General features: G+C 48.7%; 1 protein-coding gene across 10 annotated transcripts in view; it reads left to right on the top strand.

The window, feature by feature from the left end:
* Positions 1-15,951, top strand: part of SIK3 (SIK family kinase 3) — a 104,201-nt gene that overhangs the window by 85,653 nt on the left and 2,597 nt on the right. For 7 of the 10 annotated variants that reach the window (XM_062594464.1, XM_062594465.1, XM_062594461.1 and 4 more), the window contains 9 exons: positions 2,525-2,668; positions 5,628-5,778; positions 6,704-6,829; positions 7,158-7,243; positions 7,952-8,061; positions 8,622-8,979; positions 9,557-10,437; positions 14,259-14,422; positions 15,180-15,312. In XM_062594464.1, coding sequence (XP_062450448.1) covers positions 2,525-2,668; positions 5,628-5,778; positions 6,704-6,829; positions 7,158-7,243; positions 7,952-8,061; positions 8,622-8,979; positions 9,557-10,437; positions 14,259-14,422; positions 15,180-15,312 — 2,153 coding nt within the window. The remainder of the gene's footprint in view (positions 1-2,524; positions 2,669-5,627; positions 5,779-6,703; positions 6,830-7,157; positions 7,244-7,951; positions 8,062-8,621; positions 8,980-9,556; positions 10,438-14,258; positions 14,423-15,179; positions 15,313-15,951) is intronic. The other 3 variants (XM_062594467.1, XM_062594463.1, XM_062594462.1) reach the window with 1 other exon arrangement.

Raw genomic sequence — 15,951 nt, 5'->3', positions numbered from 1 at the left:
CATAATGAGAACATACATGCTCTTGACCTGCCCCAGCTGCAAGGCAGCATGATGAAAGGAATTGGGCTAAATCACAGTATCGAGCAAGTGAAGAGCATGCACCTCCAGACACTAAGCTGCAGGCTATGTTCAGTGACTGTTAAGCTGCTATTCCCTAGCTGTACACTGTCTACCCTAGCAGGGCTCAGGAACATAAACTATACTGGCAGCTGTACATAAGCGTGCTGCCCAGATGCATATTAAAAGTTGTAATTTAAGGCCCATAATCTCTACTAGCGATACCTCAGGCAGTAGACACAGTTAAAGTCTTTCTGACTGTGCAGATCAGATAAGTCTTTCTGATTCTTGGCAAAGAGGCCTGTAGGCATCTTATCGGGCCAGACTTTCACTTCTCCTATTCTAAAACTTCACTTTTCCATTGAGTCTTTGAGGCTCAGGTGGAAAGATCTTGAAACTCGTGCAATATTTCACAGGGTGCAAGCCACTAAAATGGTTGGATGCTACTGAAATGTTCAGATCCTACTGAAAGACAAGGTTCTGTGGACTCGTAGGTCACTTAGCGGCTTTTGACAGTGCTACCCTTAGTCCTCTCATACCATATATGTTCTCCTTCCTCCGGATGGCCCAGTAAAAGCCCTGTTCTGGTAGTATGTTAAGTTACTCTCCACCTCGTATGCTGCAATATGCCATTAGTCGTCAAAGGAGAAGGGTGAATAGTATTAACATAAGGGACAGATGTGAATATTTAGCTTCTCAGAACAGTGGTCTGAACACTCTCTTTGCAGCCATCCCCGAGCAATTTTTGCCCTGCTTAATTTGACCTTGAAAACAGTGCACATTCTTTTTTTCTACTCCAGGGAACAGTTGCATCTCCTTTGAGCTTTGGGAAACTTTCTTCCACCCAAAACACTGTTATAGCTCATGATTTGATTGTTCCCTAGAGGTCTGAAATAAAATGATCTTAGCAAACCACAACTGTAAAGCTCTCTGGGAAACTTTCTATGTCTCCATCAAATGGTTCCTAAACAGCTAATGGCACCAACTTTGGCAGATTACCACAACACTAAGTAGTCTTCATTCTCTTAACTTGCTGCCTTCTGCTTAAGTGGCTTTAGCAGCTAGCCAAGAAAAGGCTATTTTTGAAGGAGGTAACAGCTTTATTAATTGTTGCTGTTCTCTGCAACTTGCAAGCTGCAGTTGCAGAGAGCCTTACAAAAAATTAGAAGGTGAGAATTCCCTTTAGTGTTCCTGGCTCTCACTGGCCAAAGGATCTTTTATAGCAGTAACCAGAGCTGTCTTTTTGCTGCTGGATTACAAGAGTGGAAATAGGCTAGCTCAGTTCATAAATGGGCACTTATCCTACCTGTCCTTGAGCAGGTAAAGTGCTGGCCCCAATACTTGTCACAGACCACGGGATCCTGGGTAGGTGCATCACTGCTTGTCTTTTCTGGCCCTTTGTATTTGGATGGTCCAAGCATTGCTGCAGCTAATGTAACTAGAAATTCAGGGCAACAACTAGAAGAACTGCGCAGCCCTTGGTGACATCCGTGCCAAAGCAGAGGCTCTGCCCTGTACGCTCCCCCAGTCTTAGAGGGTTTGGAAAAAGAATTGAAGCATATTAGTACAAATGCAGGGGACACTTCAGTTTCAACTGCAAGCCTCGCACTCTGGTGCAAGAGTCAAGCCCAGCTTTAGTGCTGAGGGCTGTGGCTCCAGAGGAAAGGACTGCCTTGCTGCTTCAGCTTCCCTTGCTGTTTTTGCCTGAGCATCGCTGGGCAATTTCAGACTCTGCTGTGAGAGCCGAGCAGGGACTAGATGGCGCACTCTGCCTGGTCTGGGCACCAGCCCTTCGTCCCTCCGGCCGCTCTGCTGTTTGTCATGCACCTAGGGCAGCAGGAGGCTCTACCCGACCTTGATCTCCGGTGCTGTCTCTCTCGTGCACCCTTTCACAAGCTGACCTCTGTTCAAACGCCAGGCCCGAGGCATTGCAGGTTAGGTCTGAAGTGCAAAGGCCAACCTGCGAGGGTGAAGTTGAGCAGCAGCTCTGCTTTGAGCCAGTTCTCTGGCTAATTCTTGGTAAAATTATTCATGACTAGTCTCTTGGCTCCCCGCATACAGACTTTCCCATGGCTCAGTGGGGCTTTGGGAGAGGCTTTTAGTGGCAGGAATCCATGTCAAAAGCAGCTAGTCACTTTGGTAGTGCCAAAGGAGCACACCAATGTTTTTCTTGAGATGAAATATGGCTTTCCTGCTGGGAAAAGCAAATGGCTACTCTTTCTTCCTGAGGCCGCTGTTAGCATGCGAGCAGCTAAAACGCCATTTGTTCTCTAAGCACAGGAGACCCAGTGGTCTCACAGGCACGGGCAGTCTGGTGTGCTTTTCCCCAGGTGTTGCACCACTCCCAGTTGGTTCTGAGCACAGCAGCAAGCATTCTTTCTTCACGTTTGCTCTGGATTATCTAACGCTCCCTGTTTTTGGAGTACTCCCATCAGTCTCTTATAAAATGTGCTCCTGCTTGTTGCAGATACTTGGCAAATAGGTCAAAAAGACACACTCTGGCAATGACCAACCCTACAGCTGAAATCCCTCCAGACTTGCAGAGGCAGCTAGGACAGCAGTCCTTCCGACCCCGGGCTTGGGCTCCACACCTGGTACCCGATCAGCACCGGTGAGTAATGGCACCGGCCGTTCGGGCAGCTTTGCGCCAGGAAACCTGCTCAGATGTTGGCTGGAATGGAGCACTGAGGACATCCCGCTTGGCGGGGAGGGGTGAGGAGGAGGAAAGAGTATAAAGAGCAGACCTGCAGAGCAGAAATCTGACTGTGTTGGGGACACCGGATTTCTGGGCTGACGCCTGCAGATACAAGCAGTGCAGGGGCAAGCTTTTCTCCTCTGGTCCTATTTTTGTGGCTGGAGATTATTTGCCAGAATGGCTGGCATCACTGAAGGGTGGGGAACAAGCTATTCAGTTTAGAGGAGAGCTCTTTACAGTTGTATTGATAGGTGCTAACCTTGTAGTAAATAGCAGATTTTCTGTAGAATATCTTGGAGTCAGAGGCAGGGGAAAGAGTACACTAAGTCATCTATGCCAGAGCTTAAAAACCTCACTGTTAGGCACCAGAGTTGTGTGTTTTGACTGCAAAGTCTCCTTGCAAAGCTCCTCGAGAGTCATTTTATTTCTCATCTGGACCCCTAATGGGAATGATGTGGGTGGGGGAAGCTGAGGTGGGAAGAAAAAACAAAATATCTGGGATAGAGGGAACAGCTGCATATTAGACCAAAATGCACTCAAAATGTGTGGGTGGGGGACTATTGATTGAGAGAGGTGTTAATTTAAGAGACTCCCTGGCACAGCAGCACACTGGAGACACTAATGCCACAGACAGAGCTTAAAAATTGCACTCAAAACCTCTCAGTGCTGAGGGTGCAAACCAGCTGCAAAACTGCAGAGTTTGCTGCCTGTTGGTTTCGATTGTTGAGAAGGCAGTTACCTACCCAGGCTAGATTTGTGTTCTTGTTAAATCTTCCAGCCAGCTCACGCTGGCAAGCTTGACAAAGCACTTTTTATTGTAGCCAGATACCTGCTGAGCTGAGCACTGATGTAATCAGCAGAGACAGGTGAACTCTGAGCAGACCGAGACAGTGTTAGTGCCACGCTGGAACTCTGGAAGAGTCAAGATAAGCACCTATGTTCCCTGAAGTTACTCTCTCATAGAGATGCTTGGGGGATGGGAAGAGCAGGAGGGGAAAGACATTTCTAGAGTCACAGAAAAGCTTGACAGGAATAGAAGTACAGCTTGAAAAATAACCAGAAAATGCTGTGTGCTACTTTAAGGATTGCTTCAAATAGCAAAGGTAAGCTGGATTATTCATGCATTGCAGGAGTTGATTTTTTTACAAGAATGTTGAAACATACTCTGTAAATACTTTTGTGTCATCTCTGCCTCTGGGCTTTGGAGTCATATGACTGTGTTTTGTTGTCATGCACAGGGTGGTATCTGCTCATTCCACGCTCCGTGTCATAACATGCTGTGAACCTGCCTCTTACCGTTTGCCTGAGAAATCATGAAAACTGCACCTGACCATGGCCTAAACAAACTTCTCCCAGTTATGTCCGAGACGCAGGGCACAGAAACTACTGGCAGTCTTGCGTCATCACATAAATAGATCTTGGCTTTTGAACAGCTTGTGGGTTTTACTCCAACACTTAGCATATTTTAAGCCACCTTCTTATATATGACCCAGTTTTGCTTACGATAATGTTGCAGAAAGTGGAATGGAAGTGCAGTAGGCAGCAGTGTTCTGCCCTGGCCAGATGTGTTTGGGAACTGCAGCATAATTTTTATCTGTAGCTTCTGCTTTCTGTGACAGAAGATTAGATGGATCAGAGTAACGGATGAGACATTATCAAAAGGCAATGGCACAGCTCTGTCCTCAGAAGAAAGTTGAATGTAATCTATAGAAACTGAAGTTCACTTGGGTAAGCCAGCCTAAGTGACAGTGACTGAAGCCAACACCCTGGAAATATTCCAGCATCAGTCATGTTCTGATAAGGGAGAGCTCTCCCAGGAGAAATTGCTTTACTTCTTGGAACAGACTTCAGTAAAGAGCTATACTCAGAGTAGCTAAGGCACTAATTTGCCTGCAGTAGTTCACTAGTATGCAGCTAGGTGGTGGTCTGCTAAATTTAGTACCAGGATGGCAGAGGGATACTACAAAAACCTGGTCTCCATGACCTGCTCACAGAAGGCTTCTCTTGCATCCTGTACTCTTAATATTGATTGTTGGGTTTTATAGATTGAATTTGCACAGAAACAGTTAGGGCAGAGAGAGAAACTGGATTCTGTTTATGCTAAGGCACAATCTGTGTGTATAGGGAAAGTTAGCTTTGTTATTATTAACACAGAATGTACCCTTGAAGGCAGGGAAGGAACCTGGTGCTTGACTGTCATAGTGGGGAGCCCTAACTTTTGGGGAATCAGCTCTGGAAAAAAGTCAGTGTATATTTTGGCTGCTAAACTGAAGGAACAATCTACAAGCTTCTGCTTTCCAAACACTAACTTCTGGAAAAGAATCTAGACTTGATAAGGGATCATTAGGGATCCAGCAGCAGCAACGTATGGTCTAAGCCAGCAGATTTTCTTACTCAGAGAGGTCAGTGCAGCCTGTCTTCTCATGTGCACAGTCCCTCTCTAAATGGAGAGAGTGCCAGCATTAGGAGAGCCGTTTTCCATCTGTGAGCTGTGTAGTCGGGGCCTTTGTGAGCTGGAAGGCTCAGGAAGTAACTAGTGAATCTACATTTCTACAGTGCAGAGTGGTTTCTCTAGGCCTTTTCTGTCTGATGGACAGACGCGTTTGGGTAGGCAAGTCATTGCCCATTTCTGATCTGGTTTGTTGTTGAATTATCTCCAACCTTGAAACACATTTATCTGTCCAGACACCAAGGATACTTGATAATCCTGTTTCCAGTTCACAGTGATGATGGCACTTTATTTCTTGATCTGAAATGTGATTTATTCTGGATGAGTGGGCAGGTAGAACTTGGCATGGCTGGTGTAAATTAAACGTCTCTGTAGCGGAGTTTGTTTTTCAGCTGGCATCACTAACCCAGTTCCCCATGTGTTCAGTTCTATTTACAAGGACTCGAATACCCTGCACCTCCCTACTGAACGCTTCTCCCCGGTTCGCCGCTTCTCTGATGGTGCTGCCAGCATCCAGGCTTTCAAAGCCCACCTGGAGAAGATGGGCAATAACAGTAGCATCAAACAGCTTCAGCAGGTAAAAGAGAGATGTTGAAAGAGCCTCTGCAAGGGCTTTTTATTGTCTCCAGATTACTGCTTCAGGAAGCAAAGGGTGAAATCTTTGCCCCTAATGTAGCTCCTGGCTGTGGGCATTCAGTGGTTTCCCAGCTGAGGAGCCATTCTCCTCCTGTATGTCTGTAGCAACTCTACTGAATGTCCTGTGTAGCTCACCTGCACTCTGGGAACCCTGGGAGCTTCCACCTCCCTTTTCTGGGAATTTGGAGGACCATAGAGATGTAAGTTACAAAACTCCCTACCAAGAAGGGAAAGTGAAGCTTAAGCATTATAGGCTCCAAAGATGAAGTGAGGGAATCCCCCTCCAGAGCTCCAGAGACTATTCTCAGCCTGATTTGTATGATGGTGCCTGATCCACAAACGAGCCCATACTCTGCCCTCACATGGGCTGCCTGGTCCACTGGCACTGTCGGAGTGTGGCCGCCTATCTCTCGCATTTCCTGTGGCAGCAAAGTTCTCAGGCTATTCCACAACGTCCCAGAAAAGGGGCATTTTTTGCTGCCATATTTTGGAGTATACGTTGTGCTATTCTCTATGCAGCTACGTCTTACTGAAGACTTGAGATGAATTTGGCCCCAGGAGAGGACTTTCACCTTGCAACACAGTAGAAATGAGAGATACTCTTTTCACCTTGAAGTGATTAGAGCTTTATGCTTTCATTTTAAGGGAATGAAATGTTACCAGCTTGGTATCAGACATGTCCATTTCTTTTCTGTTGCGTAAGAATTGAGCTAGCCATGTTATTACACACCTGACTCCCCCAAATTAAATGGATTAGGTTTTTCTTGATGGCTTTTTCAGACAGGTAGATGACAGAATAGCGCCTTTTGGCACAGTAAGCATATGCGCAAAAAGGTCACCTCGAGGGTACGCTGGATTCCTTGCAGGAGTGTGAGCAGCTACAGAAGATGTATGGTGGGCACATGGACGAGAGGACGCTGGAGAAGACACAGCAGCAGCACATGTTATACCAGCAAGAGCAACACCATCAGATTCTTCATCAGCAGATTCAGGTATTAGAGCCTAAGGCAGGCCCTCCCAAGCCTTAGCTGTGTTTTCCTGCATTGCTGTGGACAGGACTACTGAGGGGGGTCGCAGCAGGATTGCGGAGGGTAGTTGTATGTGGCAAGGTAGAGACTGCTCAACGTGCTGTAATGGGAAGCAAGGTTGAAGGACTCAGCAGTGATGTTTGTGCAGCTGCTGTGATAGCAAGAGCTGCAGTCAGGTATTGAATGTCTGGAGAATCTGGATATATTCTGTTTCACCTATCAACTGTTTCTAAACTTACTAGTTGAGGCATTATTGATCACAAGTACTACTTTTTTCTGGTACCTGGTTCAGGACTGTATCCGGCCACCTCAGCCATCTCCACCCTTGCAAGCTCCATGTGAAAACCAGCCAGCTCTGCTCACTCACCAGCTTCAGAGGTAAAGAAGTTGTTTCACTGCAGCTCTGGGGAATGGGTTTTATCTTACTCAGCTCAGCAAAGAGCTTATGGCCTGGGAGAGCCCAGGGCCAGTCTGGATATGTATAAAGATAGAATGGCTGGGCCCATTCCCAGGGGCATGTGCCTCTGTCTGTGGGAGCCTTTCAGATGAATTCCATCCGAAGGCTTTTTGGAAGTAGCAGAAATGTGCTTTGAAGGCATAGATCTCATCTGAACAGATAATTCAGAGTTCTACCTTTTGACCAGCTTGAAAATGTTAGTTTTCAGTAAGGTAGCTTCTCTATTGTCTTCTGTTGGGAGCTGTTTCTGGGCTTCTCAAACCTCTTCAGGCTTTATGTTGGGTAACAGTCCTTGTCTTCATCACCTGTGACTTGTAGATGAGGCAGGCTGAATTGTTGGAAAGGAGAAAGGAAGGTTTTGTCACAGACCACAGTGAATCAGAAGAACTTGTGGTGTCCTTGTCTCAGGGTTTCTCTTCTGGCCACTGGGGCATGCTCACTACCTACATGACTTAAGGAAGGTAGGTCCTCAGAATAGAAAGCATATTGGAAAAAGCTTAGGATTCTAAACAAGGGCTATTTATTGAAAAAAAAACAAAAATACAGCATTTGGGTTCAGCTCTCACAGTTGAAAAGGCATCTTAATGAGGAGCATGCATGGTGAAAAGATGCTTTGTTTCCTTGCATAGGTTACGGATTCAGCCATCCAGCCCGCCCCCGAACCACCCTAATAACCATCTCTTCAGGCAGCCAAACAGTAGCCCACCTCCCGTGAGCAGCAGTGTGCTACAGCCCCATGGTAAGCAGTGACAGTTTACTGAGCCATCTGCGCTCCTCTGGACAGGCCACTTGGCAGAACCATATGGTCTTATAAAAGCTCTGTGGAAAACAGTTTGTGGGGGTGTTGAGGGCTTTTGTTTTTTCCCCTACATTGTAGTCCTTTTGTGGTTTGCTGATGATGTAAAAGATTCTCCATCTGGCAGCAAGGGCTGGTGTTATCAGGAATTCGCAAGGATTTGCCAGCTGGAATGTGTTGTTACGTTTCATGTCATAAGATACATACTTATCTCTTCTGGGGTGGGGAGGAAGGGCTGATATTCTTGGATTTATTATGCAAATCACTGTAAACTCAGCTTTGTTTCTCTTTCCCTGCAAGGGGCTTTAGCAGTGACCTTTGCACGCTGGCGCAGCATGAAGGAGTAGTCAGGAGTAGCACTCTTCTCACCACCCACAGAAGTACACTGGCATTCTTAGTGTTGCATGAGGCCCAGAAGAGCAGCAGCTTCTGTGCCAAGCAGAGCTTGCTCCTGAGCATTGCTGCAGGCTGGCACAGGCACTGAAAGGCTTTGTTCCTTGCAGGTGCAGCCTCCCAGTCCCAGTTCCAAGGGATGCCGTCCCACAGCGCAATTTTTCCACAGTCTGGTAACTGTTCCCCTCCCCCAGCTGTGGGGCTGACGTGCCTGGGCCTGCAGCAGCAATCGCAGCCTCAGCAGGTCACTATTCAAGTGCAGGAGCCCAGTGACATGGTCAGCAACAACCTCCTGCAAGGGGCGTCTGTGGCAGGGCAGGGTATGTCCTCCCATGCCCGGGGCATGTCCATCAGCCCGAGTGCCAACCAGATCCAGATGCAGCACCGTGCTAACCTGATGGCCTCCCTCACATATGGTCACAGGCAGCTGTCCAAGCAGCTCAGCGCTGACAGTGCAGAGTCGCACAGGTAAGAGCAGCAGCCCCGTCTGCACTGGTTCTCTGAGCTGGGAAGAGGGAAGGAGAAGTGGGGATGGATCAGACAGAGCTGCTGTCCATTTGACTGAGACCTGTTTTTCTTGCCAGCCCTGGGTACTTGTTGCAGGGAGTGATCTGTCTCCCGCCACTGAGCAGCACTTCTGACCCCAAGTGGGGGCTCTGGCAGTCTTCAAGACTGCTGAGGCATGTGGCTTAGGAAGCATGTCCTTTCCAGGAATGGCCGTCACTGCCTCATGCCAGAGTCCTACTTGCTAGCAAGTAGGAAACCTAGGCAGAGAGCTGCTTTTGTGTAAGAACGGAAACTTCTTTCAAATCATGTTTTCCTCTTCAGTCACGGGTTCTGCTTCACTTGCACTGGCCAGCGGTACACCACCTTACACTTTAGTTGGCCCAAATGAGTCATTTAAAGCACATGGCTCTAGCCACTCCTCTTTGGGGGTAGCTGGGCCGTTCCTGCTCTCAAACTGGTGCAGGGCATGGCCACAGAAGAGCCCTGCTTTTAGGTGGAGCCGCTGCAGGAGAGTCACTTGTTTTTCTGTTCTTTGCAGCCTGAATGTGAACAGGTATCCCCCTGCTAACTACGACCAGGTGCACTTACATCCCCACCTATTCCCAGAGCAGCCTCGTGTTTCCCCCAGCAACTACAGCCCATCAGGAGGAGTTGGCTTTCCTCCAACTCAGCAAGCCCTGAAAGTCCCACAGCTTGACCAGTATCCCAGTTTCCCTCAAAACGCACATCAGCAACAGCAGCACTACACTGCATCGGCACTACAGCAAGCACTGTTGTCCCCGACACCTCCCGACTACAACCGACACCAGCAGGTACCGCACATCCTCCAGGGACTGCTTTCTCCCCGGCACTCGCTCACAGGGCACACGGACGTGCGGCTGCCCCAAGCAGAATTTGCACAGCTCATCAAACGGCGGCAGCAGCAACAGCAGCAGCAGCAGCAAGAATTTCAAGAATTGTTCAGGCATATGGGTCAAGGGGATGCTGGGAATATGGGCACCAGCATGGGACAGAACCTCTCGGAGCGTCAGTCGCTATCTTTGCCTTATCAGAGTGCTGATGCATACCATCCCCAGAACAGCCCCCAGCATCTCTTAAAAATCAGGGCGCAAGAATGTATCCAGCAGGTACCTGCATCAGTGCCACCGCATGGATATATACACCAGCCATCTCTGTTCCATTCGGAGAGCATGGAGGAGGACTGTGCATGTGAGGGTACCAGGGACAGCTTTCCAGACAGTAAGAATTCAAATACATTGACCAAAGGTTGCCTCGATACCCCTCTGCTTGTAAACACAGGAGGGCACGGGGACCCAGAATCTTTGCTAGGAACTGCTAATCATGCGCAGGAGCTGGGGACACATCAATACAGACATCAGCCCACTGCTGGATTCAGTAGGAATAAGGTGCCCAGCAGAGGTAAGGCTTTTGTGCTGCTTGTGTAGATGGAGCGGACTCTTCCACAATGGCTGCGTACTGCGTGCGTTCCTGCCAGATAACGCTGTCTCTGTCCAGCAGGGCAGAGGTTTGTGATGTATTTACGTAACGCAGAATTGTCTAGGCAGTTCTGGCTTTTGTGGCCTTCAGTAAATTGCAGGCACAGACTCTCTAATAAGCAATGAGGAGAGGAACTGGTAAATAAGGAGGGAACAGGACCAGATCCTGGACTTAGAAACTGACCCACTTTTGGGGCAGGTAAAGACAAGAGGTCCTAAAGTCCTGCCGCCCTTTCAGAGATGCTGTGAACTGTTGTTAGTTCTCATGGGTAACATCTCCCATCCTCTGTCAACAATAGACTAGAAGGAGTTAGGTTACTAGCATACCCTCAGTTGCAGTGGTGTTTTCCTTCCCTCATGAACAGACCCTTGAGTCCAGGCATTGCTAAAGCTTCAGTAAACACGTGCAGTAAGAACAATGGTAAATGCCTTCACTGCTTAAGTCTGTCTTGCACTAGCTCCTCTGGCACTTCAGGAAGCAACACTAGCAAGATTTAGCCCTATTTGAGCTAGAAGGGGTTGGTTCTGAAGAAAATTAGGTTTGCTAATCTTGCTTATTAGCATCTGAAGACTTTTTCTCCCAGCTGCAAACAGCTGTGTCCTTGCTCCTTGGTGGAGCAGGGTATTAGCAGTGATGTGCTGCAAGTGTGAACCCTCCCAGAGCTGCAATTACGGGCCTTCTTTTTATGAAAAACAAAATCCTGTGTCCTTATGGTGGCTCTGAGGAGAGGCTTTCCAGGCTGAGGTGGGTAGATTGGTACCCACTGTAGGGCTGAGCTGTCCTGCGTCTGAAGCCGCTAGTTTTCAGAGAACCTTACGGTAGAGGTGCTGTGCCTGGGTGCAGGAGGCACTGCTTTGTCTGGGGACACATCACAGGCTAGCTGAGAAAGGACTGTGCTGGAGAAGACCTGCTCAGAGGATAGGACAGGGCAGCCCAGGACTTGGCCCTGCAAAGTCAAGGTGGGTGGATAAGGAGAAGGCATGGCTTTTCAGACAAGCTTTTAAGTGTTGGGTTACTGATGTGTTTTCTTTGTCAGACCTCAACTTCCCTGCTGTGCTTGAGGCACGAAAGGGAAGAATTATGCCAGGTTAAGCAGAGTGTTTAAGCTCCAGAATTCCTTTTTCTATTGAACTGTAAATTCATAGCATAATACTGTAGGCATACTTAGATGAGCTCTATGTGAAATGCCAAGATTTAATGAAGTCAGAAGCCAAATTTCTGCCTCAGTACTTATGGTGCTAGAACGAGTTACACAAGGGAGGAGGACTTTGACTACAAGACTTTGTAAATGAGTAAAAGCAAGTAAATGTTTACAAATAGAATTGTGTAAGCCCTTCTGACAGATCCTGTTTGGAGGGCTCATGTAGTAAACTATATTCAGAGATGTTACTACTCAGACTGCTTTCCTCCTGCTTTTAATAACCCCCTTGGTATCTGGCCTGTGCTACTTCGGTTTTAAATGGACATCTAAGCAGCCTAGATACACTTATCTACGTTTGAATCCTATAAAACCTCAATGTAAATACTACTAATGCATTTGTTTCATTCAGTTGCATATAGTGCAGCCCAAATGTTGTCAAGAGTGTCGTGCACAGGCACTGCAGAATGACGGGAGGAGATTTAAAGCAAAACAAGCATGGCAGTCTTTCCCAGCTGCCGCCTGCTGACTTCCCCTCCTCTCCCCACAGAAAGGCCATCTTCCTCGACCATGTCTCTGAGCTATCCAGTTATTTTCACTGTACTGTTGTAAGAAGCTGTAACTTCCCCTGAAAGGAAAGGTATCTCTTCTTCCGCAGCTTATAAAAGATTCTTTTTACACTAGAAAGTGGGGTGCAAGCCTCACAGTGACTCAGGAGTGTTTGTACCCTCTAAGGGACTATGTTAACCCTGACTGAAAAGCCCTGGCTTGTCTGTCGAGCATCTGCCACGGACAGTAACTGGAGATTGCGAGAGTGTCAACCAAATCTGTGTTTAGGATGCGAGTAAACTGCACCTGAATGACTCCGCTACAGATTTGTTCCGTTCTAGCTTTCACAAAGCACTGGGAACACTGCCTGTGGGAAAACCACTTTCCTTGGCGTTTGGGGAACTGGCTGTGGTGGTGCTGTGCACACTGCTGGTGTTGCATGCTATACTCATGCACAAAGACCAGCTAGTACAGGAGCCAGATATCTTATGAATATGTGGATAAAAGATTTTCTTGAGTGGGTTTGGTCTACCAGAATGTGACCGAAGCGAGGAAGAGAATGAGAATTCAGGCCTTCCTACCTCTGCTGCCTGAGCCGCATCCTGAGAGATGCTACTGGTCTGGGAGTGGGGGGTGCTGGATTTTTCCCTATTTGCTTACAGTTGCAGCTCAGAGGGAATTTATCTCCCTATCCCTTGTCATCTTGGGAATGCGGGCTGCTACCGAGGGCTTGCTCCTGGGCCTGGTTGCTCTTAGCCTGTCTTGCTCTGACAGCAGTTTTGCACTGAACTTGTTCGTGGAGCTGGGAGTGTGGAGGAGTGGGTTGCTGACATCTGCCCACTCGAGCAACCATTACCACAGTTGGAACAGCAGCCCAAGCAGTGGGTGGCACTTCCCCACTCTTTCCAACACTTTGTGTTCCAGCGTGCCTCGTATTTTGTTTCTTGCTTTTCCAGGAAAGCTGAACTGTTAACCGAACTTAACCTTGTGGTTGTGCAAAGAAAGAGACGGGCCAGCTGTGTTTCTGGTTTCCTCCTGAAGTGTTTCGTGCAATACTGCAGTATCTGTGGCATAGGGTGGTACATTCCTATAGGGAAGGGCATTTGAACTTACGTGCTAAAGACATTTGCTTGCCTGCAAATAATGCTCAGATCATAGATTTGAATTGGAAAGTTTTTAGTACTTTCACAGACACATCTCCTTGGAGAGTGTATTTCTTGCACCTCACAGCCTGTAATCTCAGCCAGGAAGTGTGCTGCGACTAGCACTCCGGGGGGATTGCTTCCAGCTGACCAAGTCTTCAAAACACCAGACTAGATCTGGACTTGAGGATCTACCATGTCCATGTCATTTCTAGGTGACTCCCTAGTGCTTCTGGCCACGTCCGCATGTTTCTGCTCTGAAGAGCTACTCATGTCAAGAGAGCTGTTTATGTACATCAGAATGGATGATAGGCTTCTCCATAGCTCAGTACTTTATTTAAAACATCGTGTACTTGATGACGCTAGGTTTTACTTGATAGGAATGTAGCCTTTACCCTCGGACATAAGAGCTTGCAGTGCAGATGGACTTTGCCAGCCAGAACACTCATGTACTCCTACAGCCAGATTGTGGGAGGGTAGAGAGAAGTCATCTGATAAAAGCTAATACCTGGCAACTCCTCCAGCAAGACTATGTTGCTAGCAGTTGCCAGGTGACCTTGCTGGAACATCCCTGGCGGGAGGTCTGGGAGGCACCTCGGCCTCCTTTCTCCTTTCTCATGCGACGTGGGCAATGCAGGGAGGAGCAGGATGCAGGGTGAGCTTGGGCTCTAGGGGAGGAAGGCAGCGCGGGAGGGCAGTTGGAAAGGGACATGTTCCTGGGCTGTGGGGCTTGAACAAGAACAGCCAGATGATTGCCTTTTCACTGGCCAGCAGCGTGCTGCTCTTTCATTGGTGAGTGTGTGTCCATGCCATCAGACCTGTGAGACCCCGCAGTGTCGTGGTAGGGCACGTCACTGAAAGCTGCAGGTTCCCTTTATTAATGTGTCCATTCTCTCTCTCGTCTGATTTTCAAGAATCCATCGTAGGGAACTGTATGGACAGGAGTTCCCCTGGACAAGCGATGCAGGTGCCTGACCACAACGGATTGGGCTACCCTGTGCGACCGGCGTCCAGTGAGCATCCGCGGCCCAGGACCCTGCAGAGACATCACACCATACAGAACAGCGATGATGCCTACGTAGGTTTGAAGAGGCCTGTGCCTGGCAGGCCTTAAGACAGTGCAGAGCTTCCCTGAAGCGTGTGGGTTATGTATAAGGGGTCCAGTGTAGAACAGACAGCTTTCTGCTCTGTGAGGCTGCTGGGAATAAAATGCTGTGGGGAGCACTTCACTTAGTACACCCAGTTTGCTTAAAACGGAAATCGTTTTAGCAGAGACCAATCTGGAAGTGCTCCTCCTTTCCTGATGTGTTGCCTGATTTACCCCAGGGCTGGCTGCTGTAGCCCTCGCATCCTTTCCCCACCATGGCATTTCTGATGAGATCATCTGGGGTGTGCCAGCCTGGGCGCTGGCTGCAGAGGGCTTTACGACAAACAGAGTCCAGCAGTGGGTTTGGCAGTACTGCTGAACAGCACTCAGATCTTGACAAGAGCAGCTGCTTTGCTTCCTCCGTATGCTAGCCCTCTGGGAACAGCCATGCCCAGATCTTGACATGCTCTTTGCTGCAGCTCCCAAGCGCGCTGGAGGAGAAGGGCTGTCGTCTAATTAGTGAGATGTAGGTTTGAAAGGGACTCTGATTGTCCAGTCCGTTCTTATGGGCTGAGGTGACATCGACTGTACTTAAGCTGTCTCTGATGGACTCCTTTTGCTTGTACTTGGAAGTCCCCATTGAAGGCCTGCACAGACTGCCCAGGCAGCCCGTCAGAGGTATCTGGTGGGGAGCAGCAGGAGGCGTCCTTCGAAGCCCCCTTTGACTTGCATCCCCTTGTCTCCACAGGTGCAGTTAGATAACTTGCCTGGAATGAGTTTAATGGCAGGAAAAGCGCTAAGCTCTGCTCGGATGTCGGACGCTGTCCTCAGCCAGTCGTCACTCATGGCCAGTCAGCAGCTGCGTGACAGGGAGAGCGAGGGTAAGGACCTGGTCAGGCTGTGGAGGCATCTCACGGAGAGCATGGGATTCTGCTGAGGATGTGGGTCAGGAATCGGAAAGAGTCCACGTCCTGTCTGACAGGGCAGTCTGGGCTGCGAAGCTGTCTCTGCTTCGCTTGAGTGAGCAGGGCTTGCAGGGCGCGAGTTGAGGGCACAGGCTGCAGGGGAACGCGTGCTGCTTGAAGGGTGGCTGAGAACGGGGTGATAGAAGAGCTGTGGCATGATTGTGGTGACTAAAGGTTCAGCCATCACTCACAAGCAGAAGCTTGCTGATGTGTTCGTGTCCCCCTCAATACTTCTGGGGTAAACTGAATTAAAGAGAACTCTTCAGTTTCTCACTGCACTTGAGGCTTGGATGGATGCCTCAACCATCCTTCTCCCCGCCCCACCTGCCTGACCCCAGTGTACTCTGTGAACCTCTAATGGCTTGCAGAGCTTCCTCCCCTGGATGCTGCTCTCGGCCAGAGCCTGGACTTGTGGCAACAGTGATCTAGACTTCCTGGAGGAATGGGGGTAGCCTCTCCAGCTGGCCTGAACCACAGAAAGCAGAATCTGCAGAGTCCGCAGAAGCTTTAACTCCATGGTGCTCTGTGTACAAACTCTGACGCTTTTCTTTGATC

The sequence above is a fragment of the Rhea pennata genome, chromosome 24 (genome assembly GCF_028389875.1).
Source record: "Rhea pennata isolate bPtePen1 chromosome 24, bPtePen1.pri, whole genome shotgun sequence".
NCBI lineage: Eukaryota > Metazoa > Chordata > Aves > Rheiformes > Rheidae > Rhea > Rhea pennata.
Note: the sequence above shows the minus strand (reverse complement) of the source record. Positions and strands in the feature narration are given on the sequence as shown.